Source organism: Sylvia atricapilla, chromosome 8 (assembly GCF_009819655.1).
Source record: "Sylvia atricapilla isolate bSylAtr1 chromosome 8, bSylAtr1.pri, whole genome shotgun sequence".
Lineage (NCBI taxonomy): Eukaryota > Metazoa > Chordata > Aves > Passeriformes > Sylviidae > Sylvia > Sylvia atricapilla.
The window spans coordinates 12,928,686-12,954,624 of NC_089147.1; the positions used below are offsets into that span (position 1 = coordinate 12,928,686).

General features: G+C 42.6%; 1 protein-coding gene across 3 annotated transcripts in view; it reads right to left on the reverse strand.

Moving 5' to 3' along the window:
* WBP1L (WW domain binding protein 1 like) overlaps positions 1–25,939 on the reverse strand; it is a 58,686-nt gene that overhangs the window by 9,118 nt on the left and 23,629 nt on the right. The window contains exons 1-2 of one of the 3 annotated variants that reach the window (XM_066323639.1): positions 15,382–15,681; positions 5,506–5,608 (exon numbers count right to left, since the gene is read on the reverse strand). In XM_066323639.1, coding sequence (XP_066179736.1) covers positions 5,506–5,608; positions 15,382–15,408 — 130 coding nt within the window. In that variant the 5' untranslated portion in view covers positions 15,409–15,681. Of the gene's footprint in view, positions 1–5,505; positions 5,609–15,381; positions 15,685–25,939 lie in introns of those variants that run through there. The other 2 variants (XM_066323638.1, XM_066323640.1) reach the window with 2 other exon arrangements.

A 25,939-nucleotide genomic window follows, 5' to 3' on the forward strand; every position in this document is an offset into this window, starting at 1 on the left:
GAAGCTGCTGAATGACGTGATCCTCTCCTGCCTGTCTCAACCATACCTCCTGCTGCTTCCTCCACCTCTTCTTGTGCTGGCACAACGTTGTGTGCAACTGTGGTTTGAACTGGTTTGAGGGAACCAGAGCAGGTTGAAACTCGTTTGGCAAACACAGCAGCAGCAGCAAGACTCTGACTTTCAGTGACAGTTTTATGTTAGTTTAAGTCATTGGAACTGCAGTCCCAGCCTGACCTCACTGCAGGAAAAAGTTACTGAATATTTGTAGAGTACAATGGCAAAAGAAAAAAGCTGAAGACATCTCCAGCTCCTGCTCGCTTGCTCCCAAACTGGCAACAAAAGGAGACGCACTAAATGCAACTAGTTTCCAGTTTTCAGAACAGTGTCCATTATACATAGTACACCCACTGCAATGAGATAAGATGGAAAACCACAAGTTTCATAAAAATCCTTTGCCTATCGAGCAATGAGAGTCAACATGAGGCAGCAAATCTTCATTGTTCTTATGCCTCTCTCCTAGGGAGGGAGCATTCCAAGGGCAATTGCTCCTATGCTCCAAATGACACATTTGTAAGCCCAGTCCCTCTCAAGAGATCTATGTTGATAAAATGCATGTTGAACAATAGTCTAACAGAGACCAGAGTGGAACATCCAGCTGAGACCATGTCCTGAACATCTGGGAACAACAGATCTAGGTACTTAGTGACAAGCTAGGTTAGAGGTATGTAGGACAGGGGGTGAAACAACACCAGGAAGTTCTCCTGCCTTTTCATGCTGTTAAACAGAGCATAGGTGGAAGCAGCCACACAGGGCAAAAATCAGTATCTGCATAGCCAGGCTAAGCCAGACAGCTTGCCTTCTGCTTTGGACCTGGGAATTTTACTGAGCCAGACCAAAACAAACTTAAGGTGATTTGGCTGTCTGGATTAGGCTACAAGAAGTCCAAGGAAATCAGGAAATAACTCCCTCAGTGACCCTATTTATTATGAGTTTCTGTGTGGTTGTGACATCTGTTGTTTGCCCTATACTGTCGGCAAGGCTTTGTCATGGCAGGGTTATTGCTGCAGCACAGCTGAGGAGGAACAGCCCAAGGGCAAGTTTGAGACACCTAGGAAAGAGAAGCAAGTACAACCACGTAGAAGGCTGGGTGAAAGGCAAGGAACAGCAAAAATCCCTCCTTGAAAAAGATGTGGGAAAAGACAACACAGGGTAAGGATAAAAACATGGGACTGGGGCATTGTTTGACTGAGTGTTTTGGAGACTGCAGCAAACTCTTGGATGTGAATTCCTAGTATAAAGCTGACCTCCTGAAATATGTACGTGGTACAGCAGTTGTTTTAGTTTTAGCAACTAACCGGATCCTTGCCAGGATTTTCTGGCAGCATGCTTTTTGGGAAAAGAGCTGTCTAGCGGTTCCAAGGGGAAGCGTGCAGAGATGAGCAGAATGTTCAAAATCAGCAAAAACATTGACTGTGCTGCTTGCAAACAGAACATTTTTTTCCTGCACAACCCTTCCACTAGGACCTAAACAGTCAAGATCTTTTTTCTTTTCTTTCTTTCTTTCAGAAAGAGAGGGGCTCAGTATCACTGCTAAAAAAGACAATGAAACATAACAGGCACAAGCACAGGCACAATGTATGAACACTCACTCATTGCCAGTGCTGGGTTCTATACAGTACCTAAATGACCCAAGACCACCTAAGCCCTGGAACTAAATCATACAACCTTTTCCAAGCAGTGAGCAATTGCCTGTTTCCATGTTCCATGATTTCCTGAAGCACAGTGTACTATTTTTCCAACCACACAATGAAATGTACTTTCTACAGCTTTGCTTGCTGTGTTCAGAGCCTCTGGAATGATTTAATGATTCCAAAGGCAAGGAGAGACATGAGGATGGATGTCAGGAGATATGGATTTAGTGTTCAGTCCACATTATACTCTTAAATCCAGAACCTCTGAGCCTTACTTCTTAGCCTGCAAAACACAGGAACTGCATTCCTCTATTACCTTCTCTCCTGTATTTTGAAAAGTGTTATTTTTGAATGGTTAAGCAATAAGACAGGCCTGGAAACAGGCCAACAAAGAAAAACTCCAGCAAATCACAATCACATCATAGAGACCTGAATAAAAACTGTTAGGAAGCAAAATCCAGTGGCTGCTGCCACTCTCCCCCTTGGGGACCATGAGGTCTCTGGGGAGCCCAAGTAAGTTGTTCAATTAAAATGCTGACCCAGCTCATTCACCATCCAAACATCTTTCTCTGTGTGAGGAAACACAACAGTAAAGTTTTCCATTTTTTATTGTTATGTTCCAAGAAAATTAAAAGACATAATGCAGCTTTTCCCCCACCATGTTACCAGCTATCAAGCTTGAGTAAAGAACTAATCAGACCTTTACAAAATTATTAGACCTGTATCTATAAATCTGAATATAGTTTTATTATTTGGCAACATAGCACTGTTGGTTTTTGTGTTTTTTTAATAACAGATGGGTGGGGAATCTGAACTGGGCTGTTATCTAATTTTAAACATAGGCTGTCCACCTGCTTGGCATATCATATTCTCCATTCCTCCACTCCACCCCTTAACAAAATAATACCTTGATTTTACATCCTATTCCACTACCCTCAACGACTGGTTTAAAATTACCACAATGTAACTTGCTGCCTAGAATTGCTGAGATCAGCCATCTTCAAAGACAAACTTCCCTCAAATTCCTAAACAGGGAAAAAGGTCCTTTTTACAGGAAAAATTCCAAGTGGCCACAAAACAGGATCATGTTTCAGAAGGCATGTCCAGAAAAGACAGACTAGTTTTCTTTTCCATTTCAAATGCCACCCTCCTCTGCTTCTTCTTCCCACAAAGCTGTGGCGGTAAATAAATCTAGGATTTAATTCAACAGGACTAGCAAGAAGGTCTGTTTCCAGGCACACAACGTCTGAAACACAAACTGGTGGTCTGAGAAGGTCAAGAGAAGCAAAAACTTCTCAAAAGCTACTTCAGTACATGCATATGCTGGTTAAAATCAAAACAGAACAACCATGAAGCCATACTTAAAAGGTACTGCTATGTTAACTGTTCATTAACCAGAAGTTATTATTAACTTTTAAAAAACCAATATATTCCCAAGCATGTAAAGCTGTTGCTCTCCACTGCTCATATTAAAGACTACTTACATTTACTATCACCACTTTTGACCTTGACGGCCTTCAGAGTGCCTCAGCACATGTACCTATTAAAGACACTCCACAATTCCTGAGCAGCAGCTAAGCTCACAAGCTCTAGAATATGGGTTTACATTTAAAGGATATGCTCCCTCTATGACTCCTTCCCATCCAAAGGAAACTTTTTTCCTACCATTCATAATGGCAAAGCAAGCTTGGAAAACATTAACTGATTTTAAATCAGTGCTGGATGTCTGCCTGAATTTGCAAAAAGCCTAGAAAACAGGTCTCATGTTTGAATTATTCCCCTCATTTTGGTGTGGTACACAATGCTCTCCGTGAGGCAGAAGGAGTGTGAACACATAGAAACCTACCTCTTCCAAGGAACCATCCAGCAGTGTTTGTGACCAACACGTTTACTCCATGATCTCAGGGTGACCTGTGAGTCTGCTCTAAAAACAAGCCTTTAATATTCTGTCTCCTTCTAACAAAATCTGGTTTTGTCTTCCAAGAACTCTTATGATGCAGCCAGGCATGGCCAAGTATAAAACTCTGTACCATACTGAGAGCACAAAGACAGCTAAACTATCCCATTAAAATGGCAGGGGGCCTATTGCTTGGACCAGACAGTTTGTATGAGATTTAACTAAGCCTCCCTTCCAAGATGTCCATGGGAGAAAGATGGAGACTGTGCCACCAGCTCCAGCGTGCAGCTGCACCCCACACTGCTGCTCAATTTAGATCCTGCTTGCCAAGGAGCCTGTAAGCCTTTGCACACATGCATCTTCCTCTACATTCCCACCCACACAAAGCAAAACTGGGTTTGACCTTCCCCACTCTGCTCTGTCCATGCATTCACTTCTAGTCTGAACAAATTCCTGCCATCTGTCCTGCCTGTGCTGCTGACTGCTACAGTCTGATCCAGGCACTCCAAGGCTCCAACATACTCCTGTCTGTTTCTCAGCCTGCTATGGTCCTTGGAGCTGCCCCCTGGCCCCCTATCCTGCATTGTTTCTTGAACTGTTTGGACATCTTGGAAAATAAGTCTGCTGTAAAAGGTCTGCAATACATTAAAATCCTGCCATTAGTATCGACACAGCCAGCCACTGGAGTCAAAGCACCGTGTGTCTTGAAGATGCTTACTATAGAGTCGTGTTCAGTTTATAACCACATCCTCCATACTTCATTGGCTAATTTGAGAAGTAAAAGCACCTTTCTAGACTAAAGGATGAAGTGCCAGCTATTCCTGTCCTTGGATCCAGGTTAAGTGACAGTCTTTGTATGTATAACACATTTCCACACACAGGCTACTTTGGGAAAGTGAAACTGTGGGCACAAGAGAGGGAGTAAGTAGAAACCACAGTTGCATTAAAACTAGAAGATACCATTGGGTGTGGTAAGAAAGTATCTCCGGTCTCTAATGTAAAGGTACAATGTTCAGAGCACCACCATTTCCAAATTCCAGAAGCAGAGATGCCCTCCCAGCTTAGGTGTGGGGCAGTACAATAGCTCAACATCAATGTTCAACTTTCTGTGCTCCTCCTCAAGAAAGAAGACACCATTAGACTGAACAAGCTTAAGTTTTCCTTTAAAATTCAGCATTTATTACTTTCTTATGCTTTCAACTTGCCATTTTTCCACTTATCTTAATCAAGTTTTGCTGACCACCTACCTGCTTTGACCTGCCTGCTGTCATCTAATTCAGCAGGTACAGTCACTCATTACATTCACTGGAAACTTTGATATTTTTAAATCTCACATTTTAGGAAAAAGGGAATGAGAAGGGTTGCAATGGGAAATATGTGTTCCTCACAGCACAGCTTTCAGGCACTGCAAACCCACAGGATTTACCCAAAACTCTCTCTACTCCAAACAGTCCTGAAGAGAATAAGCACCCTTGCCCTCCTCCTTGAAAGGACATCTCTAAAAAGATATACCGGATTTAAACTTGTTGTGCTTGCAAAGAACTAAACCAACAAGATGAAAGACACTGAATTAATTCCTTGTTTGACTGTCAAGCTCTAGTGTTGTGTGTATGGCATTTCTCCCTCAAGCTGGTTTCCTCTACTCCTGTACAATGTCTGTCATCTTGAGTACCCAAATCAGTGAGAAGAGCAAACAACAGTGGCAAGATGACCCATTACTCCTGAGAAGGCACCCACTGTGATGACCCTATTTCCTAGTCACATCATATCAGCTCTGGATTGTGCTGCAGCGAAATGCAATGGCAATGCACAACAAGGGCTGAATACAAAACCCCACGGAACACAAGCCAGACCTGTAGTATGGTATGAGAGCCATGCAGATTAGGAAGGGAAGCCATACAAAATGGAAGGACTTACACCAGAGTTCATAGTAGTAGTTGCAACACTGGGATTGTCCACAACAGTGGCCCGTTTCACATATGTAACTTTGATTGTTGACACCCATGCAGGTTTCCTTGTCCTAAAATTAAACAGACACACTTTTAAGATGCTTTGTCAGTATCTTTTGTAAATGTTTTACTCAATGATCTACAAGCATTTGGAAAGTACAAGTTATGGTCTTTGGAAACTCTAAAATACATAAGGAGGTTAGAAGACATCTAAGGACCACCAAAAACACAAAGGAGCATTCAGAAGAAAACCCCCATATCTCCACAGCCATGAATTACACTGTTTTATCATCTAGTCAGCACTGCTGTCTCATCATCCCTCTCCTTTTCCACTAAAAGTTACCACATTTTGGGAGCCAGGGACTCTCTTAAAAGAAGAGATGACATTTGTTCCACATTGTACACAATATCACTGTATTACTGGGGCTGAATGCTGAGTGGAGGAAACGCATTCATAAATGGAACATTAAAATTTGAGAAAAGACTGCTTGGATTCATTTAGATCTAAATCATAATTACATTATGTTCCTGCAAGATTCTTATCTAAAATGATTCCTTCAAAATTAGCCATGTGCTTTATGTAAGATCAGCATTCCTGTAAAACTTCTTCCTGGAATAGCAAAGCAGTCGAGAACCAGAGCCAAATCAGCTGTAGTGTATCACCCAGCGGGTCCTCAAGACACCTGACATGGAAAAGGTCTACAGCGTGAGGTCTCAGTTCCCCACATGGTGCACCACTTCCAAGAAGTCTGTGTTTTCCTGCTAGTCTGAAAACATGGCTGGGAAAACGTACAAAACACAAGAAAACAGAAGCATTTTGCAGGCTGCGGTTTGTACATCCTCTAATAGGTTTTGGAGCAGCACAGTAGTTCAAAGAACCCTATGAAGTTTAAGAAACAAATCTTTATTAAAACCACTGTAACAAAGTTTTTATTTTCACTTTCTTTCACTTGAAATTTATTATAAGGAAACAAAAATGTGGGTACGCTTATACTGAAAGCTGTGTTGAAAAAAGTAATTTTGGAAGTATCAACTTGCAAATAAGAAAACACCAACCCACTAAAGCCCAACAAAACCCCACCAGTAGGTGACAGGGGTGTGTATTTATGGATCCTAGCACTGGCTGAACGGCATTGTTCTCTTTTATGTGAATGCACTGTGGCCACACTTCTCACAAACCTCCATGGAGCATGCAAAATACCAAGTGCATTTCAAACGTTGAACCACCTCACTGAACAAGTGATGTGAGACAGCAGCTGCAATGCAGAAGAGTCCTGCACTAAGTTTTCAGTGTATTTGGGGACCTGGAGGAGCACCAGCATTTCCCCACCACACAGCATCTTAGTTGGAGCCACACTTCCCCAACACAGGTCTCTCACCTGAGGACCCAAATCACAGCAGCATAACTTAACTTCCAAATGCAGAACAACCTCCTGCCATCTGTGGCTCAGCAAGAAAGATCTCCATGGTGCTTCTTTTCTCCTAAGAAGTCACACCAACTTTTGAAAGAGTTTTGATGTGAGGGCACAATTCAGCAAACACAACTCAGCATACGATGTACTGCTTCCCTTCCTTTCATGGATATGATTTCCACAAAAGGCTCTAGAAAGAACCTTTAAAACTCACCCACAGAGACAACAAGCCAAAGGATTACCTGCCTCTATTTTTCAGGAAGAGATGAACATTTTGCCAGACAGACCAGTCCAACTACTACAGGCAGCTAAAGCAAACATTTGGTTCTTCTCTTGAGATGTTGGCATGTCAACAGTAGAAATGCCATTTTCTTATACAGTAAGGAAGTGTTTCTGTCTCAAACTGGTAGCAACTATCAGGAGACACTGCTGAGCTAGCAGAGCATTTTCTGCTGCAAGCATTCTATTCACTCCAAAAATTGTAATTTTAGCCAGCAGAAAACTAGAAATAGGACAGACACATCTATTCTCTTATCTGTTCTTATTAGTTTATTTACATTTTTCCTCATTTTCGTTGGCCTTGCAGAGCTAATGTAACTGATGAACAGCATAGATTTTGGCTCCCATGTGAAGAGAATTAAGAAATTAAAATGCCATTGCAAAATTGCAATCCTGTTGATAGTGCTCTAGTCAGAGAATGACTAGCTGAGGTTTGTGGTTGTGACACATGAAGATCGATGTGATCTGCTGAACCAGCAAATGAATCACATGGAGCTGGTGAAAAATCAGTCACACAGTACCATTTCATGATCTCCTCTCCATCACCACACTCGATCCATCTTTGACCATTTCTGGTTTACTACCCAAAAATTTCATCCACTCAGTGTTGCCTGCTCCAAAGAGTAGCAATAAGGAAAAAATCAGTGTGTTGGGCAGCAGCAACCCATAACATCTTCAACTATATTTTTCCCACTTAAAAACTTGCAACAGTCCTGATTTCAGACACTTTAATCACACCATCCTTTTATTTGAACTTACTGACTCCCTCTTGCCAACCTCATTATATTTGAAATGACTTTTCCACACATTCTTATGTGCAGGGCTGCTCCTTGCTAACCCAGCTGGCCCAAAGGTGTTTCAGTACATTCTCAACAGAGGATCCTGAGCAGCTAGGATGGTGTTCTGCAGGTTGTTCCTGGAGATAAGTCTCAGGCAACAACATCCTGCTTCCCATCTACAACAGAGTTTAAATCTTACTGTCCAGAGCTTCTTTACACACTGACCAAGACAAATGGTCTTCCCTGCTAATGCACACACGTGACTGTACATTCAAATAGTCCCAGAGCTGGCTTTCAGCTCCCACAGTTCAGAACAGCCAGGGGTTCTGAAGTCATTGCAGTGCTGACCACCAGCCACGCTCCTCAAAGCCCAAGCAGCTCATTTTGGAGCCTTTCTGCAACCCTCTGCCAGCCCAGTCACCAACAGGCTTTTGGCAACACAGAGCTGTCAGACTCGGGGGCCACATGTCAGACCCAGAACTGTCACCTGTGTGTTCCAAACAGTTTCACAGAATCAAGGAATAATTTGGTTTGGAAAGGATCCCAGCAGGTCACATGGTCCTACCACTGCCCAGAGCATGGCTACCTCTAACACTGGGTTACACAGCCTGGCACAGGGAAAGAGGTAACAGGTAAAGGCAACAGATATTCACAAATAGAAGTCTACTAGGGAAAGATTCTGGCACAAGGAGAGCATTGTTTTGGGATACATTGCAGGTGACTCGTTTGGAACAAGTGTTTCAGTCTCCTTTCCTCTCTTAAGTCAAGACTCATTTCTGTGAAAAGCTGAGCCACTGTACAGTTTGCTACTTTTTTGCAAGTCAAGGAAGAGGTTATGTAGAGCCACCCTGGCCATGACAGACACTGTGACATTCTTTGTTAGGAAGTTTCTACCTACTTCCAAGCTGTTTGATCTGACTTTACTTTCTATTTAAACCTCAGGCTACACCTTTCATACCAGCAGCATTTTATCATTTCTACTTCCTTCTACCATACATTCTTTGTGTCATAGGCTGCCAAACTAACTACTTAAGATATATCAGCAATACAGTTATCTAGAGTCTAAATGTCTCCTGGAAACAATATCCCAAGTGCTTGTGCTATGAAAGCATACTATTTCCTTTTTCACACTAAGAGCCATAGACAAAGGCACAGGGCTGAAAGAGTTATTTTATAGACAAGGAAAAAATATATGGTGGAAAAAAATCGCATAGAAGCAAAGTTGGAGCACTCATATTTTATTGACATGCCTTTGTTTCGAATTTCCATTGCAAGCAGCACTTGTAATGGTAATTTTTAGTCATTCTTACCAGCATGGAGTTTTTATTGAACCACTACAGAGGGGTTTTGGAATATTTTTAAGGTAGCCTTAGGAAAACAAGGAAGAGGAAGGGTTTCTTTCCAAAGCACTTTCTTCCCCAATAGCCAGTGGATATTAGATTCTAGAATGGGCTTCCCTGCTGAAGGAGTCTTGTTTTCCTGTTGTCCAGGCAAGCAAGTACATCCCTCCTCACCAGCCTTTGTTCAGCTAACTGTAGATGCCTCTGGGCAGGATTACTAAGCAGGATCTACACGGGTCTATCCTCAAAGAGCATTCAACTCCATTAATGCTGAATAGTCTTGTTTCAGGACTAAGAAGCCAGAATATGCCATCCATTATTTTCCACCTGCAAAGCCTAGGAGATTCCCAGCTAGTTTCAGGGGGTTCACTTTGTCCCGCAAATCAGCATGTACCCAAGGCTGCATGTGCATCACTGCCTCCGTGGTACCATCTCAAGAGCTTATCTGAGACACTGGAAGCACTCAGTCCCTGACACACAAAAAAGCCAGGAGCTTTTGGGATAACACTCTGCAGACGTGTAGAGCGTGCACCCTCCCGGTCCAGTCCAACAGAAACAATTTATGATATGTGGTACAGGCTCTTTGTCATGAAACTGGCTGAGCTGAAGACCTTACCTGGTGCATTTTGAGAGTCTCTTTGTATTAAGATGTGGCATTTTGGATTAGTTTTTGTGTCATAAACTTTAAAAAGTAACAGTGAGTAAAATTCTTTTTTTTGCTTATTTTCTTTTTGATAGTTGGCATTTGTGATAAACTCACAACCATACTGGCTACTCCACAACTCTGCCAGTAGTCCACTTTTGCTGTCAAGTGCTCTTCCTTAAAATATCCAGCAGTGGTAGATAGGAGAGAACTCAAGGCAGTGCTGTATGTTGTCACGTCTGAAGCCACAGCAAACCGCTATGTCAGTGCCAAGGAAAAAAGCCAATTATTCTCTTCACCTTTCAGTTTAGTATTAGACCTCTACTGGAGGTCTATGTGACAAATTAAAGGTCAAAATCTGTGGCACAATCAAGACAAGAGGCATTCATGAAGGTCTGTAGGTTGACTGAGCTGCTACTCACTGCAAGGGAGGATGAAACAGACCTCCTTACCCTACTTTTGTAAAGGTTTTCAGTAGTAAATGGTTGGGTTTAATAGCTGTAAATCTGTTAGGATTAATTTCATCTGAAGCCAATGTTGGAAATGAAGGGAAGTAACTGACTGACAGTGGAGTTCCATCACAATAAAAGGATCAAGGCACTTCTCTCTTTTCTACTCTCAAAAATCAGTTAACCTGGGTACACACTGTTGCTAAGTCAGAAGGGAGAAAGATGAAGATGAGCAAATTCCAGGCTAGTGTGGCTCTTTTCCAAGCTGAAAATTAATATGTGCAACTGCAGCAACAAACACCACAGCCCACGCTCAGAAGTGCATAGTTGGCAGCCAACCACCTACAAAAGTTGACTCCTCAGTTGGCATTAATCAGGTAACCAAAACCAGCAGTGGCCAGTATCACGAAATCTAATAACCATTTTAGCTTTTTGCTCTGCCTTCTCTTTCCACAGAAATCCAGGCTCCATTACCCTGAATAGGACCACCTTTATGTGGCCTCTATGTGTCATTCAAACTGCCAGTGTATCCATTCATCCTAACCTTGGTAATACCCTGGGAAACACTCAGAAATGTGACTTGCATTTACTTACAGCAGTTTATAGGCATTCCTGTCTCCTAGGATAGCCAGGTTATTTTTACCTACACTGATTCCCTAATTTCTCCAAACTTCACTACAGCATTTGTCAAGGCACTACACAGCAAATTACTACTTTAACAGGAAGAGACAGAGAATAACAACAGGATAACAAGGGTGAGTAAAGGCCTGAATAAGAGGCATACAGACAGAGGGACTTAGAGAAAAGCCCAGCAACAGGATGAAGGGAGACTGCCAAAATGGCATCTGCTGAAGGGCAAGATACAACTGGTTTTAACAGGACTTGGGCTCAACCTGTGACCACTCTAGACCTTCTGGTTTCACAGCTCTCATAGGGACTTTGGTAATAAGCATCTATTTAATAATAAATCAAAATCCTGACCTAGTTATTTCACTAATCTCATTAATTGCAGGCAGCAGTCCCTTGCTCTCAGTACCCAGCCGCACCCGTAACAAGCAGGATGGATTTAAGCAAGTGACACTATTCTCAGAAAAATGCATTGAAGTATGTATTTTCAGTAACTCACAATCATTATTTGAATCATATATATTCTTTAAGCATTCTGTCTAACAGGATTGAAGTGGTCGTCACTATATTATATATGTCAGAAACAACTATTTGATATCCACTATTTATTAGTTCCCACTTGGCTGTTACTCAATCTCACATATCAGACTATCACTAGTCTTGGTTAGCGAAGTGCATCAGCAACAGCTCATGAGAATGCAAACACAGAGCTACAAAGCTGAAAATGATCTCTGTCAGATAAAGCACTCAAGTGGTAGCAAGTTAAAATTGCTACTGAAAATACTAGGCTGGGATGTCCAATCTTGCCACAGGGTTCACTACAATTCCTGGTTTGCCAGCCACCCCCCAGTTCCCAATCGAAGTTAATATTAAATAAAAACTCACTAGATCCTTTCAGAGAAGGACAGCAGGTGGGATCACAGCAAGGACAGGCAGAACTGCTGGGGAGCCCTGGATCATCAGGGCAGCTCAGGAGGCACAGACACCAGTGTGGCAGAGCCTGCACCAAAGCCTCCAGACCTCTCCTGTCTTCACAAACATTACACCTGTTAGGCCTTTGGAACATAAAGGCAAAAATCCACCATCTGAGCAAGTGTCACGTCTTTGGTGGGTTCAATTTAACATTAACAAAAGTATCTAAGATTGCCAAAGATGAAAGTGGCTTTGACTGCTGGCAGTTACTGGAACCTCATGTGCCAGACCCTGCCAGCAGAACAGGGGATAGATTCCTGTAAGCCTGCCTTATGACAGACAGCTGAGGTCAGGAAATAAATCAAGTCTGGGCACTTCTTCATAAGTCACCCACCACAAATTTTGTTTTGCTGAATGTGGAAAAAAAAAAGTGTAGTAAGTGCAAATAACCAAACACTTAAGAGAATAATAAGTGGAGGAGGAATGATGCCTCTGAGCTGACTCAGACACAATAAAGATCTCCAAAATGGGAATTCTAATCCACAACATTTATTGCTTCACTAATGCCAGCATCAGGAGAATTATATTTAGATTACCATGATTAATCAGCCACAGCAGACCCATCCTCACCCCCAGCAAATGCAGAACCTCCAAGGTTTTATTAACCTTTATATGAGGAACAAATTGGTTTGTTGCATCCATTTATCCTGGCGAAATATCTTTAAAGGGACACTGTTCTTTCACAGATCATGGACACTTTGATATATTTCAGTAAGAGCTGGTTTCGCTTTTGTTTATTGCAAGTTTCACTTTCAGATTCTGAAAACTACACATTAGTGTTTTAAGCACCATATGTTTACTTCCTCACCCCTTGCTAGAAGCTTCCCAGCTGCAGTCTTCAGCCCTCTCACGTTAAAGATACACACTTCTAGACTTCTGGGAAACCACAGCTCTAAGGAGGCCTTCTTGCATTTTGCTGGTTTAAACGACCAAACAGAAGACCATGCTGAAGACCTCAACCAGTTAAAACTAAAACCTTCGAAATCTAACATCTTTTAAAAAAATTTTTTTTTGTTTCTTTTTCATTTATGCAGTGAACTACGTGAATGTGTTCGAGCTTCAACTTTAGGAGGAAATATTCACTTAAAACTAAAAGCAGAGAACCTTTACAATCATGTTTCCTTGGATGGGAGCTTTAAACACCCACATTGCACTGATGTCAGATACTGCTGACTTAGCTTTTTAGTCATTTAAATATCATTCCCACTGCAACAATTACAAACCCCAGAATCAACCAGACATCTTTTACCAGGTGTTTGGCAGTCCATCTGCAATGCTTACAATGCTGCTGGTGCCCAAAGAAGAAACGAAGGCAGACCCAGGGAAAGGAGCTGTTCAGTGCAGTCCAGGGGTGCAGAGCAAGGGGTGCTGGTCCTGGGGAGCCAAAGGTCTCATTATGATCCTTCCATCCTCATCACACAGCTCATGGGAGGGCACCCCCCTCAGCACCTCTTCCCTGAGCTTGCAATCCAGGACCAGCATCCCTTGTGTCGAGTGAGAACAACAAAGGGCATCCCAGACAGCCATGTGTTTACAGTCTAAATGTACCAAGTAAAAACCAAGAAACAATGGAGGTGATGAGATGTTCCTGAATTCCTCCCACACTTTCAATTAAACAGCACTGTTCAGTAACAACCCCTGGAAAAAGAAATTTCTGAATAGTATTTGCATGCAGGACACAATCACACTTAATTTTTTTAAGATTAAAAATTATTAGAACTAAGAAAAGTTCAAGCAGCTCTCAAGTTACCCACTATATCCTTTATCAGTGGATAAAAATAGTCAAGAACTTTGCTCGTGTTCTTGAGGTAATACCTTTTTTTCCAGCTTCCTGTAAATGCCTGTATCGCTGCTGAAAAGTCACCAGCAGAGAAAAAAGTACCATCCATCCACTGAGACAACCAGATGTTCACTGTTCCAGCAAATGAAGCCAAATTACACATAACTTCTACTTTTACACCTTATGCAGCACACCAACTGCACTGAACACATCTCTAAACCAAAATGAATTATTTAAAACCAGGAACTTTAGAGAAAAACACAGCCATGAGTCTCAAGCAATCCCAGCACTTGAGGCAGCTACATCTCACTACAGTTTGAGTTACCTAAAGCCATTCATCCAGTCTTTGTGCCTGAATTTCCCCCTCTGGTTCAGTTCCGAGTTTTTAAGGCAAGTCTCTCTGCCCTGAGCGCTAACAAGTGAACTATTATTTATAGCTATTGCACCAATCACAGAAGGTCATTGTGCTAGAGGTAGTTTCTTATGTAAAACTGTTTTTGGATGGGGGAGTGTGGGGGTGGGGAGAGAGCTGCCTTTCACCAAAACTGAACTGATAAGAAAAAAGAGACAGCACTGTTTACTCAGCAGCTCGTTGAAGTCTTTTAGCACAGCTAAATAACCGAAAGTAGGTAGTTGGTCCAATCTCAACTTCTTAATTCTAAATCAGAAACTGCAAGCAGCACTCTGATATCATTCAATATATATTTATTGTGGATTACAGATCACAGCAGTGCTGGGAAGAGCTTACAGTTAAGATTCCCCTACAGACGTGCCTCCCAAACCAAAAAAAGGGTTTGCTCTCCCCAGCCTAGGAACACATAGTTGGCACCTCCTCCAGCAGAGAGCAGCTGGGCAGTTGCTACCATTTCTCATTCCACTCGATATTACCAGCTATTAAATTATCCCAAGTTTCTTGTTCAAGCTCAAACTCTCAAAACAATTTAAAAATCACCAAAGCTGTGGGTCACAGCACGTTACCATTTTCCATCTGGTGACTTTCGTTAGAGATTAGACACAGACACACACACACATATAAATACTCTTTCTGGATATTTTCTAGGGTTTTTTTCTGGTTTTTTTTCCCTTTTTTTTTTTTGTTTTTCTTTTTTTTTCTTTTTTTCTTTTTTTTTTTTTCAAAAATCCACAGTTTTACATACAAAATAATGCCTGTACAAGAAAACAGTTCAAAGTCTGGCATGTTTTTAAGAAATGCAAACGCAATTCCATTTAAAGGACTGGAGAAAGCACCCTAAAACCCCACCAAACAAAAACTGCACAGGACCACAACACAAAGAGTCTCCCTGCTGCAAAGCCTCCAACAACAAGAAGGAAGTTTCTACCCCTGGCTCACAGTTTTGCTCCTTCCTTGCTAATAAAAAGCGTCTCTAGCACAACTGCGCTCTCCGATCACACACCACGGGTGGGGAAGTGCTGATTGTACAGTTCCGTTTTGGGAAAGTCAGAAATCATATCCTTAGAGATGGGGGAAATGAAAATAAAAATAATCAGTCACGTCCTCCACCTGAGCGAGCAGCTCCCACCACACTTAAGCCGGTTGGTTACCTGTCTGAGACCCAGGAGGAAAGGCATTCTGCAGGCTCATCCTCCACGCCAGCACATGGGAAGGCAGGAATTTAAAGCCCCACAGCAACCATTTCTTCATCTGCTGTGGGCAGCCCGCTCCTCCGATCCTATTTAAACCAGGGCTTCCTCAGCTGGGAATGCTAAGTAAACAGGGTCCTGGGACACTGCACGCACTCGCTGGCTCCCCCTCCTCCTCCTCCCACTCCCTGTGACATATCTCAGACGCAGCCCAGCCAGGGTGTTCGCAAGAGGGAAATGACATCAGGTCGGGCAGTTCTGAAAAAAAAACAACAACCCACAAAACAAAACAAAAAACCCCCATAACAAAACCGAACAAAAAAAAAAACAAAAACCCACCCCAAACCAAAAAACTAAGACCAAAAACAAACCCCCAACACAAAAACACACACAACCCCCCCCCCCCCCCCCAAATATCAAACAAAACAAAAACAAAAATTAAAAACTCAAAACCCGTCCCCATTTAAAAAAAAAAAAAAAAAAAAAAAAAAAAAAGGTAGCCCTGAACCTGTAAGACTGCTAAGCGGCTGGGTGATGAGACCAGGTCGCTGCAAATGGGACCTGTCAGGGAGCCCTGGTGGAGCAGAAGTGCAAAGGTGCTCTCCTCCTTGCTAAGGGGATGCTGCAATGGAGGGCAGTCTATTAAAAATGTTGTCATGAACCAACAGCGTGGTGATGATTAAATCTCGCTAAGCAAAAATAGACCATTCATCTACTTCAGAGGAGAAAGCTAAATTTGATGCTGCCTGCTGGACAGCACTGGAGTCCAAGAAGCCACCACCATGGTTTCTCCAGACCCCTGGGGACCTGGGTAGCCTTCACAGATCCAAAGCACTTTCCATGCCACCTTCTGCTTGCCACCACAGTTCCACTTTTTCTGACTCACAGCATTTTTCAACTCTCAGCCCCTCCAGACAACAGCTGTCCCTCTAAAGAAATGGCAACAACTTCCCTGATTTCAGAAGGATCAGGATTGGATCCCTCCAGCCTCAGACAGGTGATGGGAAGGGGTTTCAAACCCAACTTTCCCCAAGGAAAAACTGACTAGACCTGTCAAAAGGTTTCTCATTCTACTTGAGCTCATTTCACATTTTCATGCCAAGGGACAATTAAGCCTTATAAACAAATTTATCATCTGGTGCCCAGGATGGCATGTCTTGTTTGTCCTCCCCCAAGCAAGGAGTACAGCAAGTTCCACAGTGGTGCAGAAGATGACACTGCAGAAGGTAATCTAAATTTAACTCCCTTTTCTACCTCCACTTTGAAAGTTCAGCAACCTCTTCTTTTCGTGCTTCTCTTTAATCAGCAGCTGTCCTCGTCTGTCGGGGGAAGGGGGGGACACGGACTGGGACACCATGGCCACTCCCGTATGCCCCAGCAGCAGCTCCATAGGTATCAGACAGAGGACAAACTCCCCTGGCTTTTGGCCTCTTTGGCTTTGGAGCCCAACACATTAAAATATATGACAAGAAAAGGAATATACTTTTTTTCACAGTGAGTTCACTGAATGCCTTTTTTAGTAGCAGTTTTAATAGTAATTTCAGTACTTGAGAAGAAAGAGAGAAATCATATAAAATTCTGGCAAACTCTAATTTGAAAGAGGAGGGGAAAAAATGAAGAGAAAACTAAAAAAAAAATTTGAAAAGCAGGACAGACACCCCTTACCACCCAACAGCTAGACAGCTTTCAGCAGTGTCAGAAAAAGACACCCATTTTTGCACATGCCAGAACCACTCAGTGACCACCAATGCTGCCTTTCTGTCAGTCCAGCCCAGAGTGGTTTCCCAAATGAGAACCCCATTCTGTGTGTCCCCTCCACAACTGGGCTGTGAGGCTACACACAAGCATTACTTATTTTTACACCAACTTAAAGGCACCATCTAAAACTGCTGTTTAACATCCCTGATTTCCCAAAGAGAAAACAAGCAAGGAAGCAATTTCCTGGAGGATACAAAACATCACCATTAACAAGCATCAGCCAGGCAATGGGATTTTCCAGCTTTTGTGCTCTTGGATCAAACTCTCAACCTTTGCTTTTCCAATTCTATGGACAAACACCAGTGATATAAAAGGGCAGCTTTCTGTTTTAGTAATCTGTTCTGTGGCCTTGCACTGGCCTTTGAAACATCCGATTTTGGCTGTTGCTATCCAGAGCTCTGGACTAGGCAGATCCAAGAGCTGAGCCAATGCAGCAGTTTCTAAACCCCTGCTGTCAGAAGGAAGCTAACTTTAATCACCCGCCTCTCCCCCAGCACACACTCAAAAGGCAAAGCATCATTCTAGATCTAAAACAAGTTGTGAAGGACTATTAAAAGCAGCAACTTGGTGGAAAAGCAAAAGCATCCTAATTTATGTGTGAACTTAGCAATCCTGGAAAGACTGACACAAAAATGGCATTGCCACATTCGACTGCAGCAGGAGCAGCCACCCTCTCTTGCAGTCCCTGAGTGACAACAGCCAGTAACACGCTCCACAACTCTGCTATAGGCGACTATGGAATAAAAGCCCTGTAGAGGGACAGAAAGGAGAAAAAAAAAAAAAAAAAAAAGCTGGACAAGATAGTTCATACCCTTATAAAACCCTGATCAACATCCTTAGAACCTTTGCAAAACACCTAGGTTCTCCTAATCATTGCAATTGCTTTGTATACACCAACGGGTATCCTTTTACCCCCTCCTCTTTTTTTAAGTTCCTAAGTTCTTACTCCAAAGCTCTGCCTAGTGGCAGGAAGTTTCATAGACAGTGGTCATGAACAAATAGTTTCTTTCATCAGGAATGAATTCACCACTTTCTAATTTGACTTTCATATTATTAGCAGGTGGGAACAGAAGTCCTCATCCATCTTCTCACCCATTCATTACTCTGTACCTGTTAGCTATCTTCTTATAAAGGATATCAATCTTCCCTATCCTCTTAATGTAAAATCTTTTCCCAAAGCCTTCAGCTCATCGTCCATTTCCAAAACCCTTCTAATTTTCTACTGCTCTCTGCTTGGGGGAAACCAGAGCTGAAATAATAATTATTTTAATGAAAGCAAGAGCAGCTCTAAGGCAGGCTCAACATGGGTTCACTTCCTTTATACAAACCTGGAATTTAAGATCTGCAAAGGCTGCACAAGAGTGTGTCTATCCAATATAAAATGAACAAAACAAACACAAGTTTTGTGGGTTTGTTCACACAGTTCCTGACTCTGTTCACACAGTAGATGACTTTCTTGAGGGCTCTGAAAAATCAGTACTAATGTCAGGACAGATTTTGGGATCTACATTACTTTCAAAATTTGCTTGTTTAGGCAGCCACTAACTGTCCTTTTTTGGCATGTCAGCATGGATCCTACCACAGAATAATGGTGAGCAGGTTTCTACTGGAAAAGAGGGTGTAGAGGCCCCATTACCAGTCTGTAATACTGCTCCAGAACATGCCATCTGCCCCAAACATGAGGTCAAGCAAAGGATGCTGCTCAGTACCTTAACAGGCCAACACCCTGTGCCTCATGACCTCAGGTATAAACATGCAAGTGAAACACATGATGGAAGTTGTTTGGGCCATTTTAGAGTCGCTTTCCATGTTTGATGGGAGATGCTTGCAAGCAGGTCTAGTAACCCAGCAAGGTATAGCACTCATTTCGATACACCCTGAGGAGATCCGGTTATGATAACACAGTTGCAACAAAAATTGATTTTGTGCACTTGAAATCTGTCAGACTTGAAACATGAGGCTGCTTCCAGTTGCCCCACTATTACAGTCCAAGGCAGGGAGAGGTTTTGAACAGTAAATACAGATGATGTGTAATATCCTCTCGATTAAACTTTAATACCATAGTTCAGCAGCTACATACACAGGTTGACCATAAAGTTGGAACAATTTGATCTAATTATTCTTCCACTTGTCCCAGTGCACTCCGTTATTTTCATGTTGATAACAGAAGTGTTTCTGCAGCACCAGCTATCCATTTTTGTTAGTCAACCTGCAGCTCTGGGTGCTAGGAGTGAGACTTCACAAATCTGGCATGCACTCAAAACACAGTGTGAAAGAAGCAACCTCAACGATGGTGACTTTATCCTTCCCCATCTTGGAGATGGTTTGGGGAATAAAGAAAAGAGAAAGGAAAGAACCATACAGAAAGGTGTAAAAGCAGATCTGTTTCTCTAGAATAAGACAATATCAAGGAACAACAAGCTCCATCTGCCTTGACAGCAAATATTTTAAAAGGAACTTGTTTGCTAGCAAAATTAGCATGAGACACTGGGAGATCACCAATGCTGGAACAGCAATGCAATATTACATCTGCCCACAAACCATTTCTGTCTGCCCACCTGTGCACTTGTAGATCCCTGAAGAGTGAAGGACACCTTCCCCACCCTAATGATATCATTACAAGATCATGATGACTTTCCAGTGTGAGGACCAGGTGTCCTGGGTTCAAGTAACATACAGCATTGGCACTGCCTACCAAGAATGCCATCAACAAATTCCAGAGGACCAAGAAGAGGAGGTCAGTCTGGTAACTTCCCAGGACCTGCAGACCTAGAATATCTACTCTTTTGCTTAGTGGAAAAGTGGCCCAAAACAAACCTTTCACTCTAATATTATGGTATTATTTAGGAGAGGGGTAAAGTGGGTCCCCCAATTCACATGCACTTCAACTACAAAACAAGAACACTGGAGTAATTGCATTTACTATTTTTCAGGCAAAACTATCTTAATCTTTGTTGGAGAAAGCAGAGAATAATTTCAGGAAAAGACACCATACCTGTTTGAACTGGCATGCGAGCTAGCACTGCAATCTGACTGATGGATCAATAAATTTTAATGTGCAACAAAGTACAAGGGCTTGCAGTGGTGAGAAGCTGTGCCTCTTCCCCACAGGCCATCACTTCTGTCAGCTCAGTGATTCAGAAGTGCAGAAAACTTTTGCAGCTTAGTAAGTTAAGCAAATTAAGACAGTGCATTTCAACCTCACTGCTGTAACCTTTCTCTCTGAGTAACTTAACTGGTTAACCAGGGGGGATGAGACTGTACACTTCAAAATATTCGCAGTGTTAATGAGAGCCCCAACAGCAACAGCTCATGTTTGATTCCAATTGACTCTTGATTCCAACTGAATCCCAAACAGAATTGTCAGCCAAGCTGACAAGTACAAATACGTGCCACATCTCCACCCAAAAGCCAGGTGTAAGCCCTGAACTCAAATAGTGTGCACTACAGAGGAAGCCACTATCCACCCTATCATTTGCTATTTCAGTGAGAGCCTGTCCTCCTCTTCACTGCTCCTTTGTGGGTGAAGAAATGACAACAGTAAAGCACTTCCCTTTGCACTTTCATACAACAAGCAATCCCCTCCTCTGAAGCTGCCTTCTGTATTAAGCTATCCTAGGGACACTCAAGGAAAGGGCAGGGAGCAGGCAAGGGGTGGTTGTGGAGGACATAACCAAGAGGAGTCCTCTCCAACACCCATCTGACAGAAGAGATAAAAGCAACCACATCCAGGCTGTTCAGACACTCCTACTCACTCTGCTGTTCAACTGATGGGAGAGCGGCAGCAATGAAAAGTCCAGGCTCTTCTCTGAGATCAAAATAGTCTTTCCTAAGTGTAGCTTGAGGTTTCCAGCCCTCAGTGACATTGTTCTCACTGCTGTTTCCCCATGGAGCAGCAAATGATAGCCAGAGATCCAGCGTGCTTTTCTTGATAGCAACAGAGTTGTGGCCAAACCAATGCAACTGTAAAGTCTATGTGAATCATCTACTTTTGTATGACCACTCCTTCAACACCCGTCTGTCATCCAAGCCCAGAGGTGTTAAAAAGCTTCAAATACTTCATTACTGAGGCACAGAGGGACTAAAGGGTTGAAAGTGCCCTACTGAGAAGTGATGCTAAGTGCTTCAAAAGAGCTAGGGTTGATTCTGCCTCTTCAGCATTCCCAGGTTTTTGGGTACCTGAGATGCCCAAATGAACATGTCAGGCTTCACTTTTAGTCTGGAGTGGGTAATGAAGTCACGTAAAGCCTACTCAGCTTTCTCTAAACCTGCTGGGACGGGGAGAAGGAGGAGGGAGTGGGGAGTTCAGCTGTTAAATATTTGACGAGACTCTCTCAGGAGGGCAAGTGTATCCGGGGTGGTACAGGGACACCAGCTTGGCTCCTTGCTTTTTGGCACTACAGCTCTTGTCTTCCTGATGCCCATGTATGCAAATAGGACTTGGGTAATGGCTCAAGAGGAGATGATCTGCTCCAGACAGGGAAGAAGGCAGAGTCTGCAGACTGTAACAGGATCCCTTAAGCACAGAATCAAGACGGTAAGCGTCTGTTCTAGTTTTAGAGTCTTGCACCATGTGGGTACCAAAAATACAGCCTGTGTGTGCCCTTTGGTCACATCATCACAGACATGCATTGTCCCAAAGATGCTTTCCAGCACAACCTTGATGGAGATCTTGGATACCCTACTCTTACAAGTGCTATTTGATTTCTCTACAAATGACAGCAACTCACTATTTTTAGTGCTCATCTCATGCTTGCTTGGCGTTTCCCTTGGGCCTCACTTACCCTTGTTTCACAGCTTTGGTGCCAGCTCCCACGAAGCATTTTTTTGATGCCAGAGGGGATCATGCCAAGTCTGTCTGTGTCGATGCCAAAATGGCAGCTGGCTTTACTGTTGAGACAGGATTTGCCAAAACTAACAACACTAGCGCTGGGGTGACTAGGATTGACTTTAAGGTTTTTATCTTCCTCGCTCTCCTCTTCCCTCTAGATTCCATGGGATAATGCTGCTCTAAATACCTTCTGGGGTCCTAGAAGATGGATTTTTTCATAATAGGCTAAGCCAATAGGCAATTATGCAGCAGACAGTGTCAACTTCGAGAATCTCCAAGAGAAGGATACTTTTGTACATGAAGCAATTATCTGGGTTGCAGCACTGCTGCTGATGGGCCCAACTACACAGTCCAAGGCCTGCTGCAGATAAGGGAGGGAATGAACTCTCAGAGACTGCAAATGTGTTTATAAAGAACCCACCACAAAAACAATCTGTTGAAGATAAGGGTGGCTACATGATATTTTATTACCAAAATATACCTATGACAGATGTCTGGAGTGCACAAGGTGGTCAGGGATCAGCTAAATTGCATTATATTACATAAGCAAGAACACAAAATCCAAGGAAGTTAATTGCCCTTTGTCCCTTTTGCACTCTCACAAAGTGCCACTGTGTGAAAAGCCAATATTCAGATAAAATCCAGTCTCACACATGATGCACAGGCATTCTGGTTATGGAAAACACCCACAGAGATATGAACAGATAGCAGACATGACAGACACTTGCAGATGCCTGTGATTTGAAGTGATGGTATCCCTACAAATTACAAAGCAATTTGATGTTAACCTCTGCTGCTTTTCCTATAAATCCAAAACCCACACCTTGTTCAGAAACAGTGGTGTCAAGTGGGCACCTGATTGGCAAAGATGCTCAGCTTGTGTTTCAGGAACAGTGAACCTGGTTAACCTGACAAGAGGTAAAGAATTGGTTAAAAAGCCTTTGTCATCAAGTAAAACTTTGCTAGGAGGATCTGCTATGCATATAATCTGGTCAGATCTCTCTTATGTTTGTTGCCTTTCCTGAGCATAAGTTTACATCTTGAAGAAGTTTAGAAAAGTTCCGCTCAATTCCCAGCAGTCTTGTTTTCTGCAGCTTGTTTTACAAGAGGTTATTTCATTAAGTTCTGAGAATTACATTTCTCCAGCAGAACACCACTTCTACATGGCTTGAATCCTTCTTTGGAGGAATAGATTTTCTGGGAAATCCTTCAGAAAAAAGAAAAAGAAAAGACATCAGCAGCCGCCCATTTCTGAGCATACTGCTGGATATTATGGTTTGGTGACATTACCTTGCAGAGCAATATCGCATAGGCTGAGGCAAATGTCCTCAAATTGCTCTCCACATATGTACACCCTCAAGAACTATTATCCCTGGACTTTTCAGTCCAAGCCCTGCCGTGGTATCTACATCTCCACTGATAAATGGATTCTGGTTTGCAGGAGACTGGGTTTGTAGCACTCAAACTACAAACAATTGGTTTAACTGAATCTTTTTCCTCTTAGAAAATACATATGTATCACAATATGGTATTCCCAAAATTAAAAGTCTCTCAACCCAACGGGCTGTGCAGTATCTGAGAGAGCAGATGTTTTGAGAGGGCCCTCAGAAAACATGATGTGTACATGAGCCAGAGCTGACAGTTCCAGGTGCAGATGAAGCTGGTTCAAACCAAGCATATAGAGCAAAAATTCAGTGCCTCCCATCACCAGTGTTACCATCCTGCTTCATTTTCTCTCTCTGCAGCTATTTTCCATAAGCACAAAACGGGGATAGCGCCTGAGGTACTACAACCATTGCACTCAGAATACAATTAATTGCTATTCATTCTATGCCCAGCAGAACTGCCACCGGCTACCCGAGTATTTCCTGCCGGGCTCAGCTCATCTAGAGGCGGCCGGGGAAGCCCGAAGTTATGTAAGGAACAGGCGGCTGGGAGGAAGCGATGTCCCGGTGTCGTGTTTCAGCACCGGCCCTGGCATTAAGCAGTTTGTACTTTGCTTAAGCATTAAAGGCACTGGTGGCACCTGGAATCACAGCCAGTTTCTAAATTTCAGTGACAAACCTGCTGGCCAGGCGGCTTTGCCCTTTCAAGGGCAGATACCTCCAACACCCCGTGGTCTTATTCCCCTTCCTTCCCTCTTGGTATCTGTAGTATTTTCCCCTTCAGTGTATGCAAAACGTGTGCATAAGCTTATTTTAGAGAATTCAGTAATTAAAACCTGAGTTAATTCAGTTTTATTTTGGGAAGAAATGTTGATAACCATAGCCTGCCTTTAGGGGCATTATCTTATCCAAACTGCTATCTTTTCCATTAATGCTTGTTATTCCACTGGCAGATCAAGTGAATGCTCCCCTGGCTTGCAGAGCAGAAGGACGACCAGATGACCCACAAGGTTTTACCTCTTTCATGCACTTCTCTGCAGCGAGGTTGTGGGCTGCAGGAAAAGAGAGAAGACCATGCACTTGATTGCTCCTTGCTCAGGCCTGGCTCCCAGACATGCATGTGCTCTGTATCACAAAACCAGCGACCACTTACTCCTGCTTCTTTTGGAATTCTGCCTAGCATAAACCAAATAGCCTGTATGCATCAGTGTAAAGGAAAATCAAAACAAATCAAAACCTGATTGACATCCTACTTCTTAACAGGAAAGTAGCTGCTGCTAATTAGAGTGACTACAGTAAAACAATAAATTTTTAAAAACCCAGAAAAACATCAAAACAAACCCCAAAACCTCAAAGTAGCAAAACCTTTTATTCTTCAAAAGGTGAACAATATACATCACCCTCAGTAGTCAGAAAGCTCACAGCCCTGTGAGCTGTTGAATGAAGAAACTCTAAGACAAGGAAATTTTTTCAATTTTTAGAAATATTCACTTCTGACACATTGCAGGCTCCTACAGTAGTATTTTTCCCCTGAAGGGGTTAGTTTGGGGGGTAGAAATTCTCCCCCAATTAGAAAGCAGAACATCTCCTTTGGAACACCAGGACAGCAACCCTCATTTCCTGGAAACAAGTGAGAAAACTAACCACCAATTTAATTTCAAAGACCCAACCTGCACCTAGTAAAGTCATTAGAGCATTAAAAAGACATCTTCCGGGTAAAAATACATAAAGAACTTAGGGATAGACAGCAACACTTGTGAGCAGGGTTTAGTTACGGATTTAATTACAGACTGACCATCAGACTTGTCCTCCTTTCAGCACTTGTTCCTTAGCACAGGCTTCCAAAGTCAGGGCTGTTTGAAAACCAACAAGGCAAACTCAGAGGCACCAGGCTATCAAACCACTCTGTGCAGGGAATGATTCTCTGCACCCAAAGCATCAACAATTCTCTAACCTATTCTTAAGGCAACTCCAATCACTAGTGTAGCCACTGCCTCAACAGGGGACATACTCCCGTGCTTGATGCCCTTTAAACATAAGGATTTCCCATTAATATTAATTCAAGCCTTAGTGCTTTTTTCCTTCTCCACTAAAAACAAGACGACTGATAATAGTGATCTTCTTAACTTAGCTCACCTGGAAAATTGTTCCATTCTTTTATAAGCTGCTTCCAGAATACAAAAGAAGTCTTTATTTCCTAAACTACAAGGATTAAGTCATGGTTTTACTGGTTTTCTCAGTCTGAAACTTAAGCTCATCTTAAAATGTGGGATCCAAAATGGTGCATATCATTTACAATAGCGTGGAGTATTACAAAATACCTGTATAGGACAATTCTACACTGTTAAGGATTTAGTGAGTTTTTTACTGAAAGAACTGCATTTAATTTCTGGTCCAAAATCCCAGACTATTTCACTTTTTCCATTGCTAAGTACTCTGAATTTTTCCTCGAGGAAAAGTGAAATAGGCTTCAGGCTATTTCTTCAAGTTGTTCTCCTGTTTTAAAAAACACACACAACCTTCCATCTGCATCTCAAATGTTTTC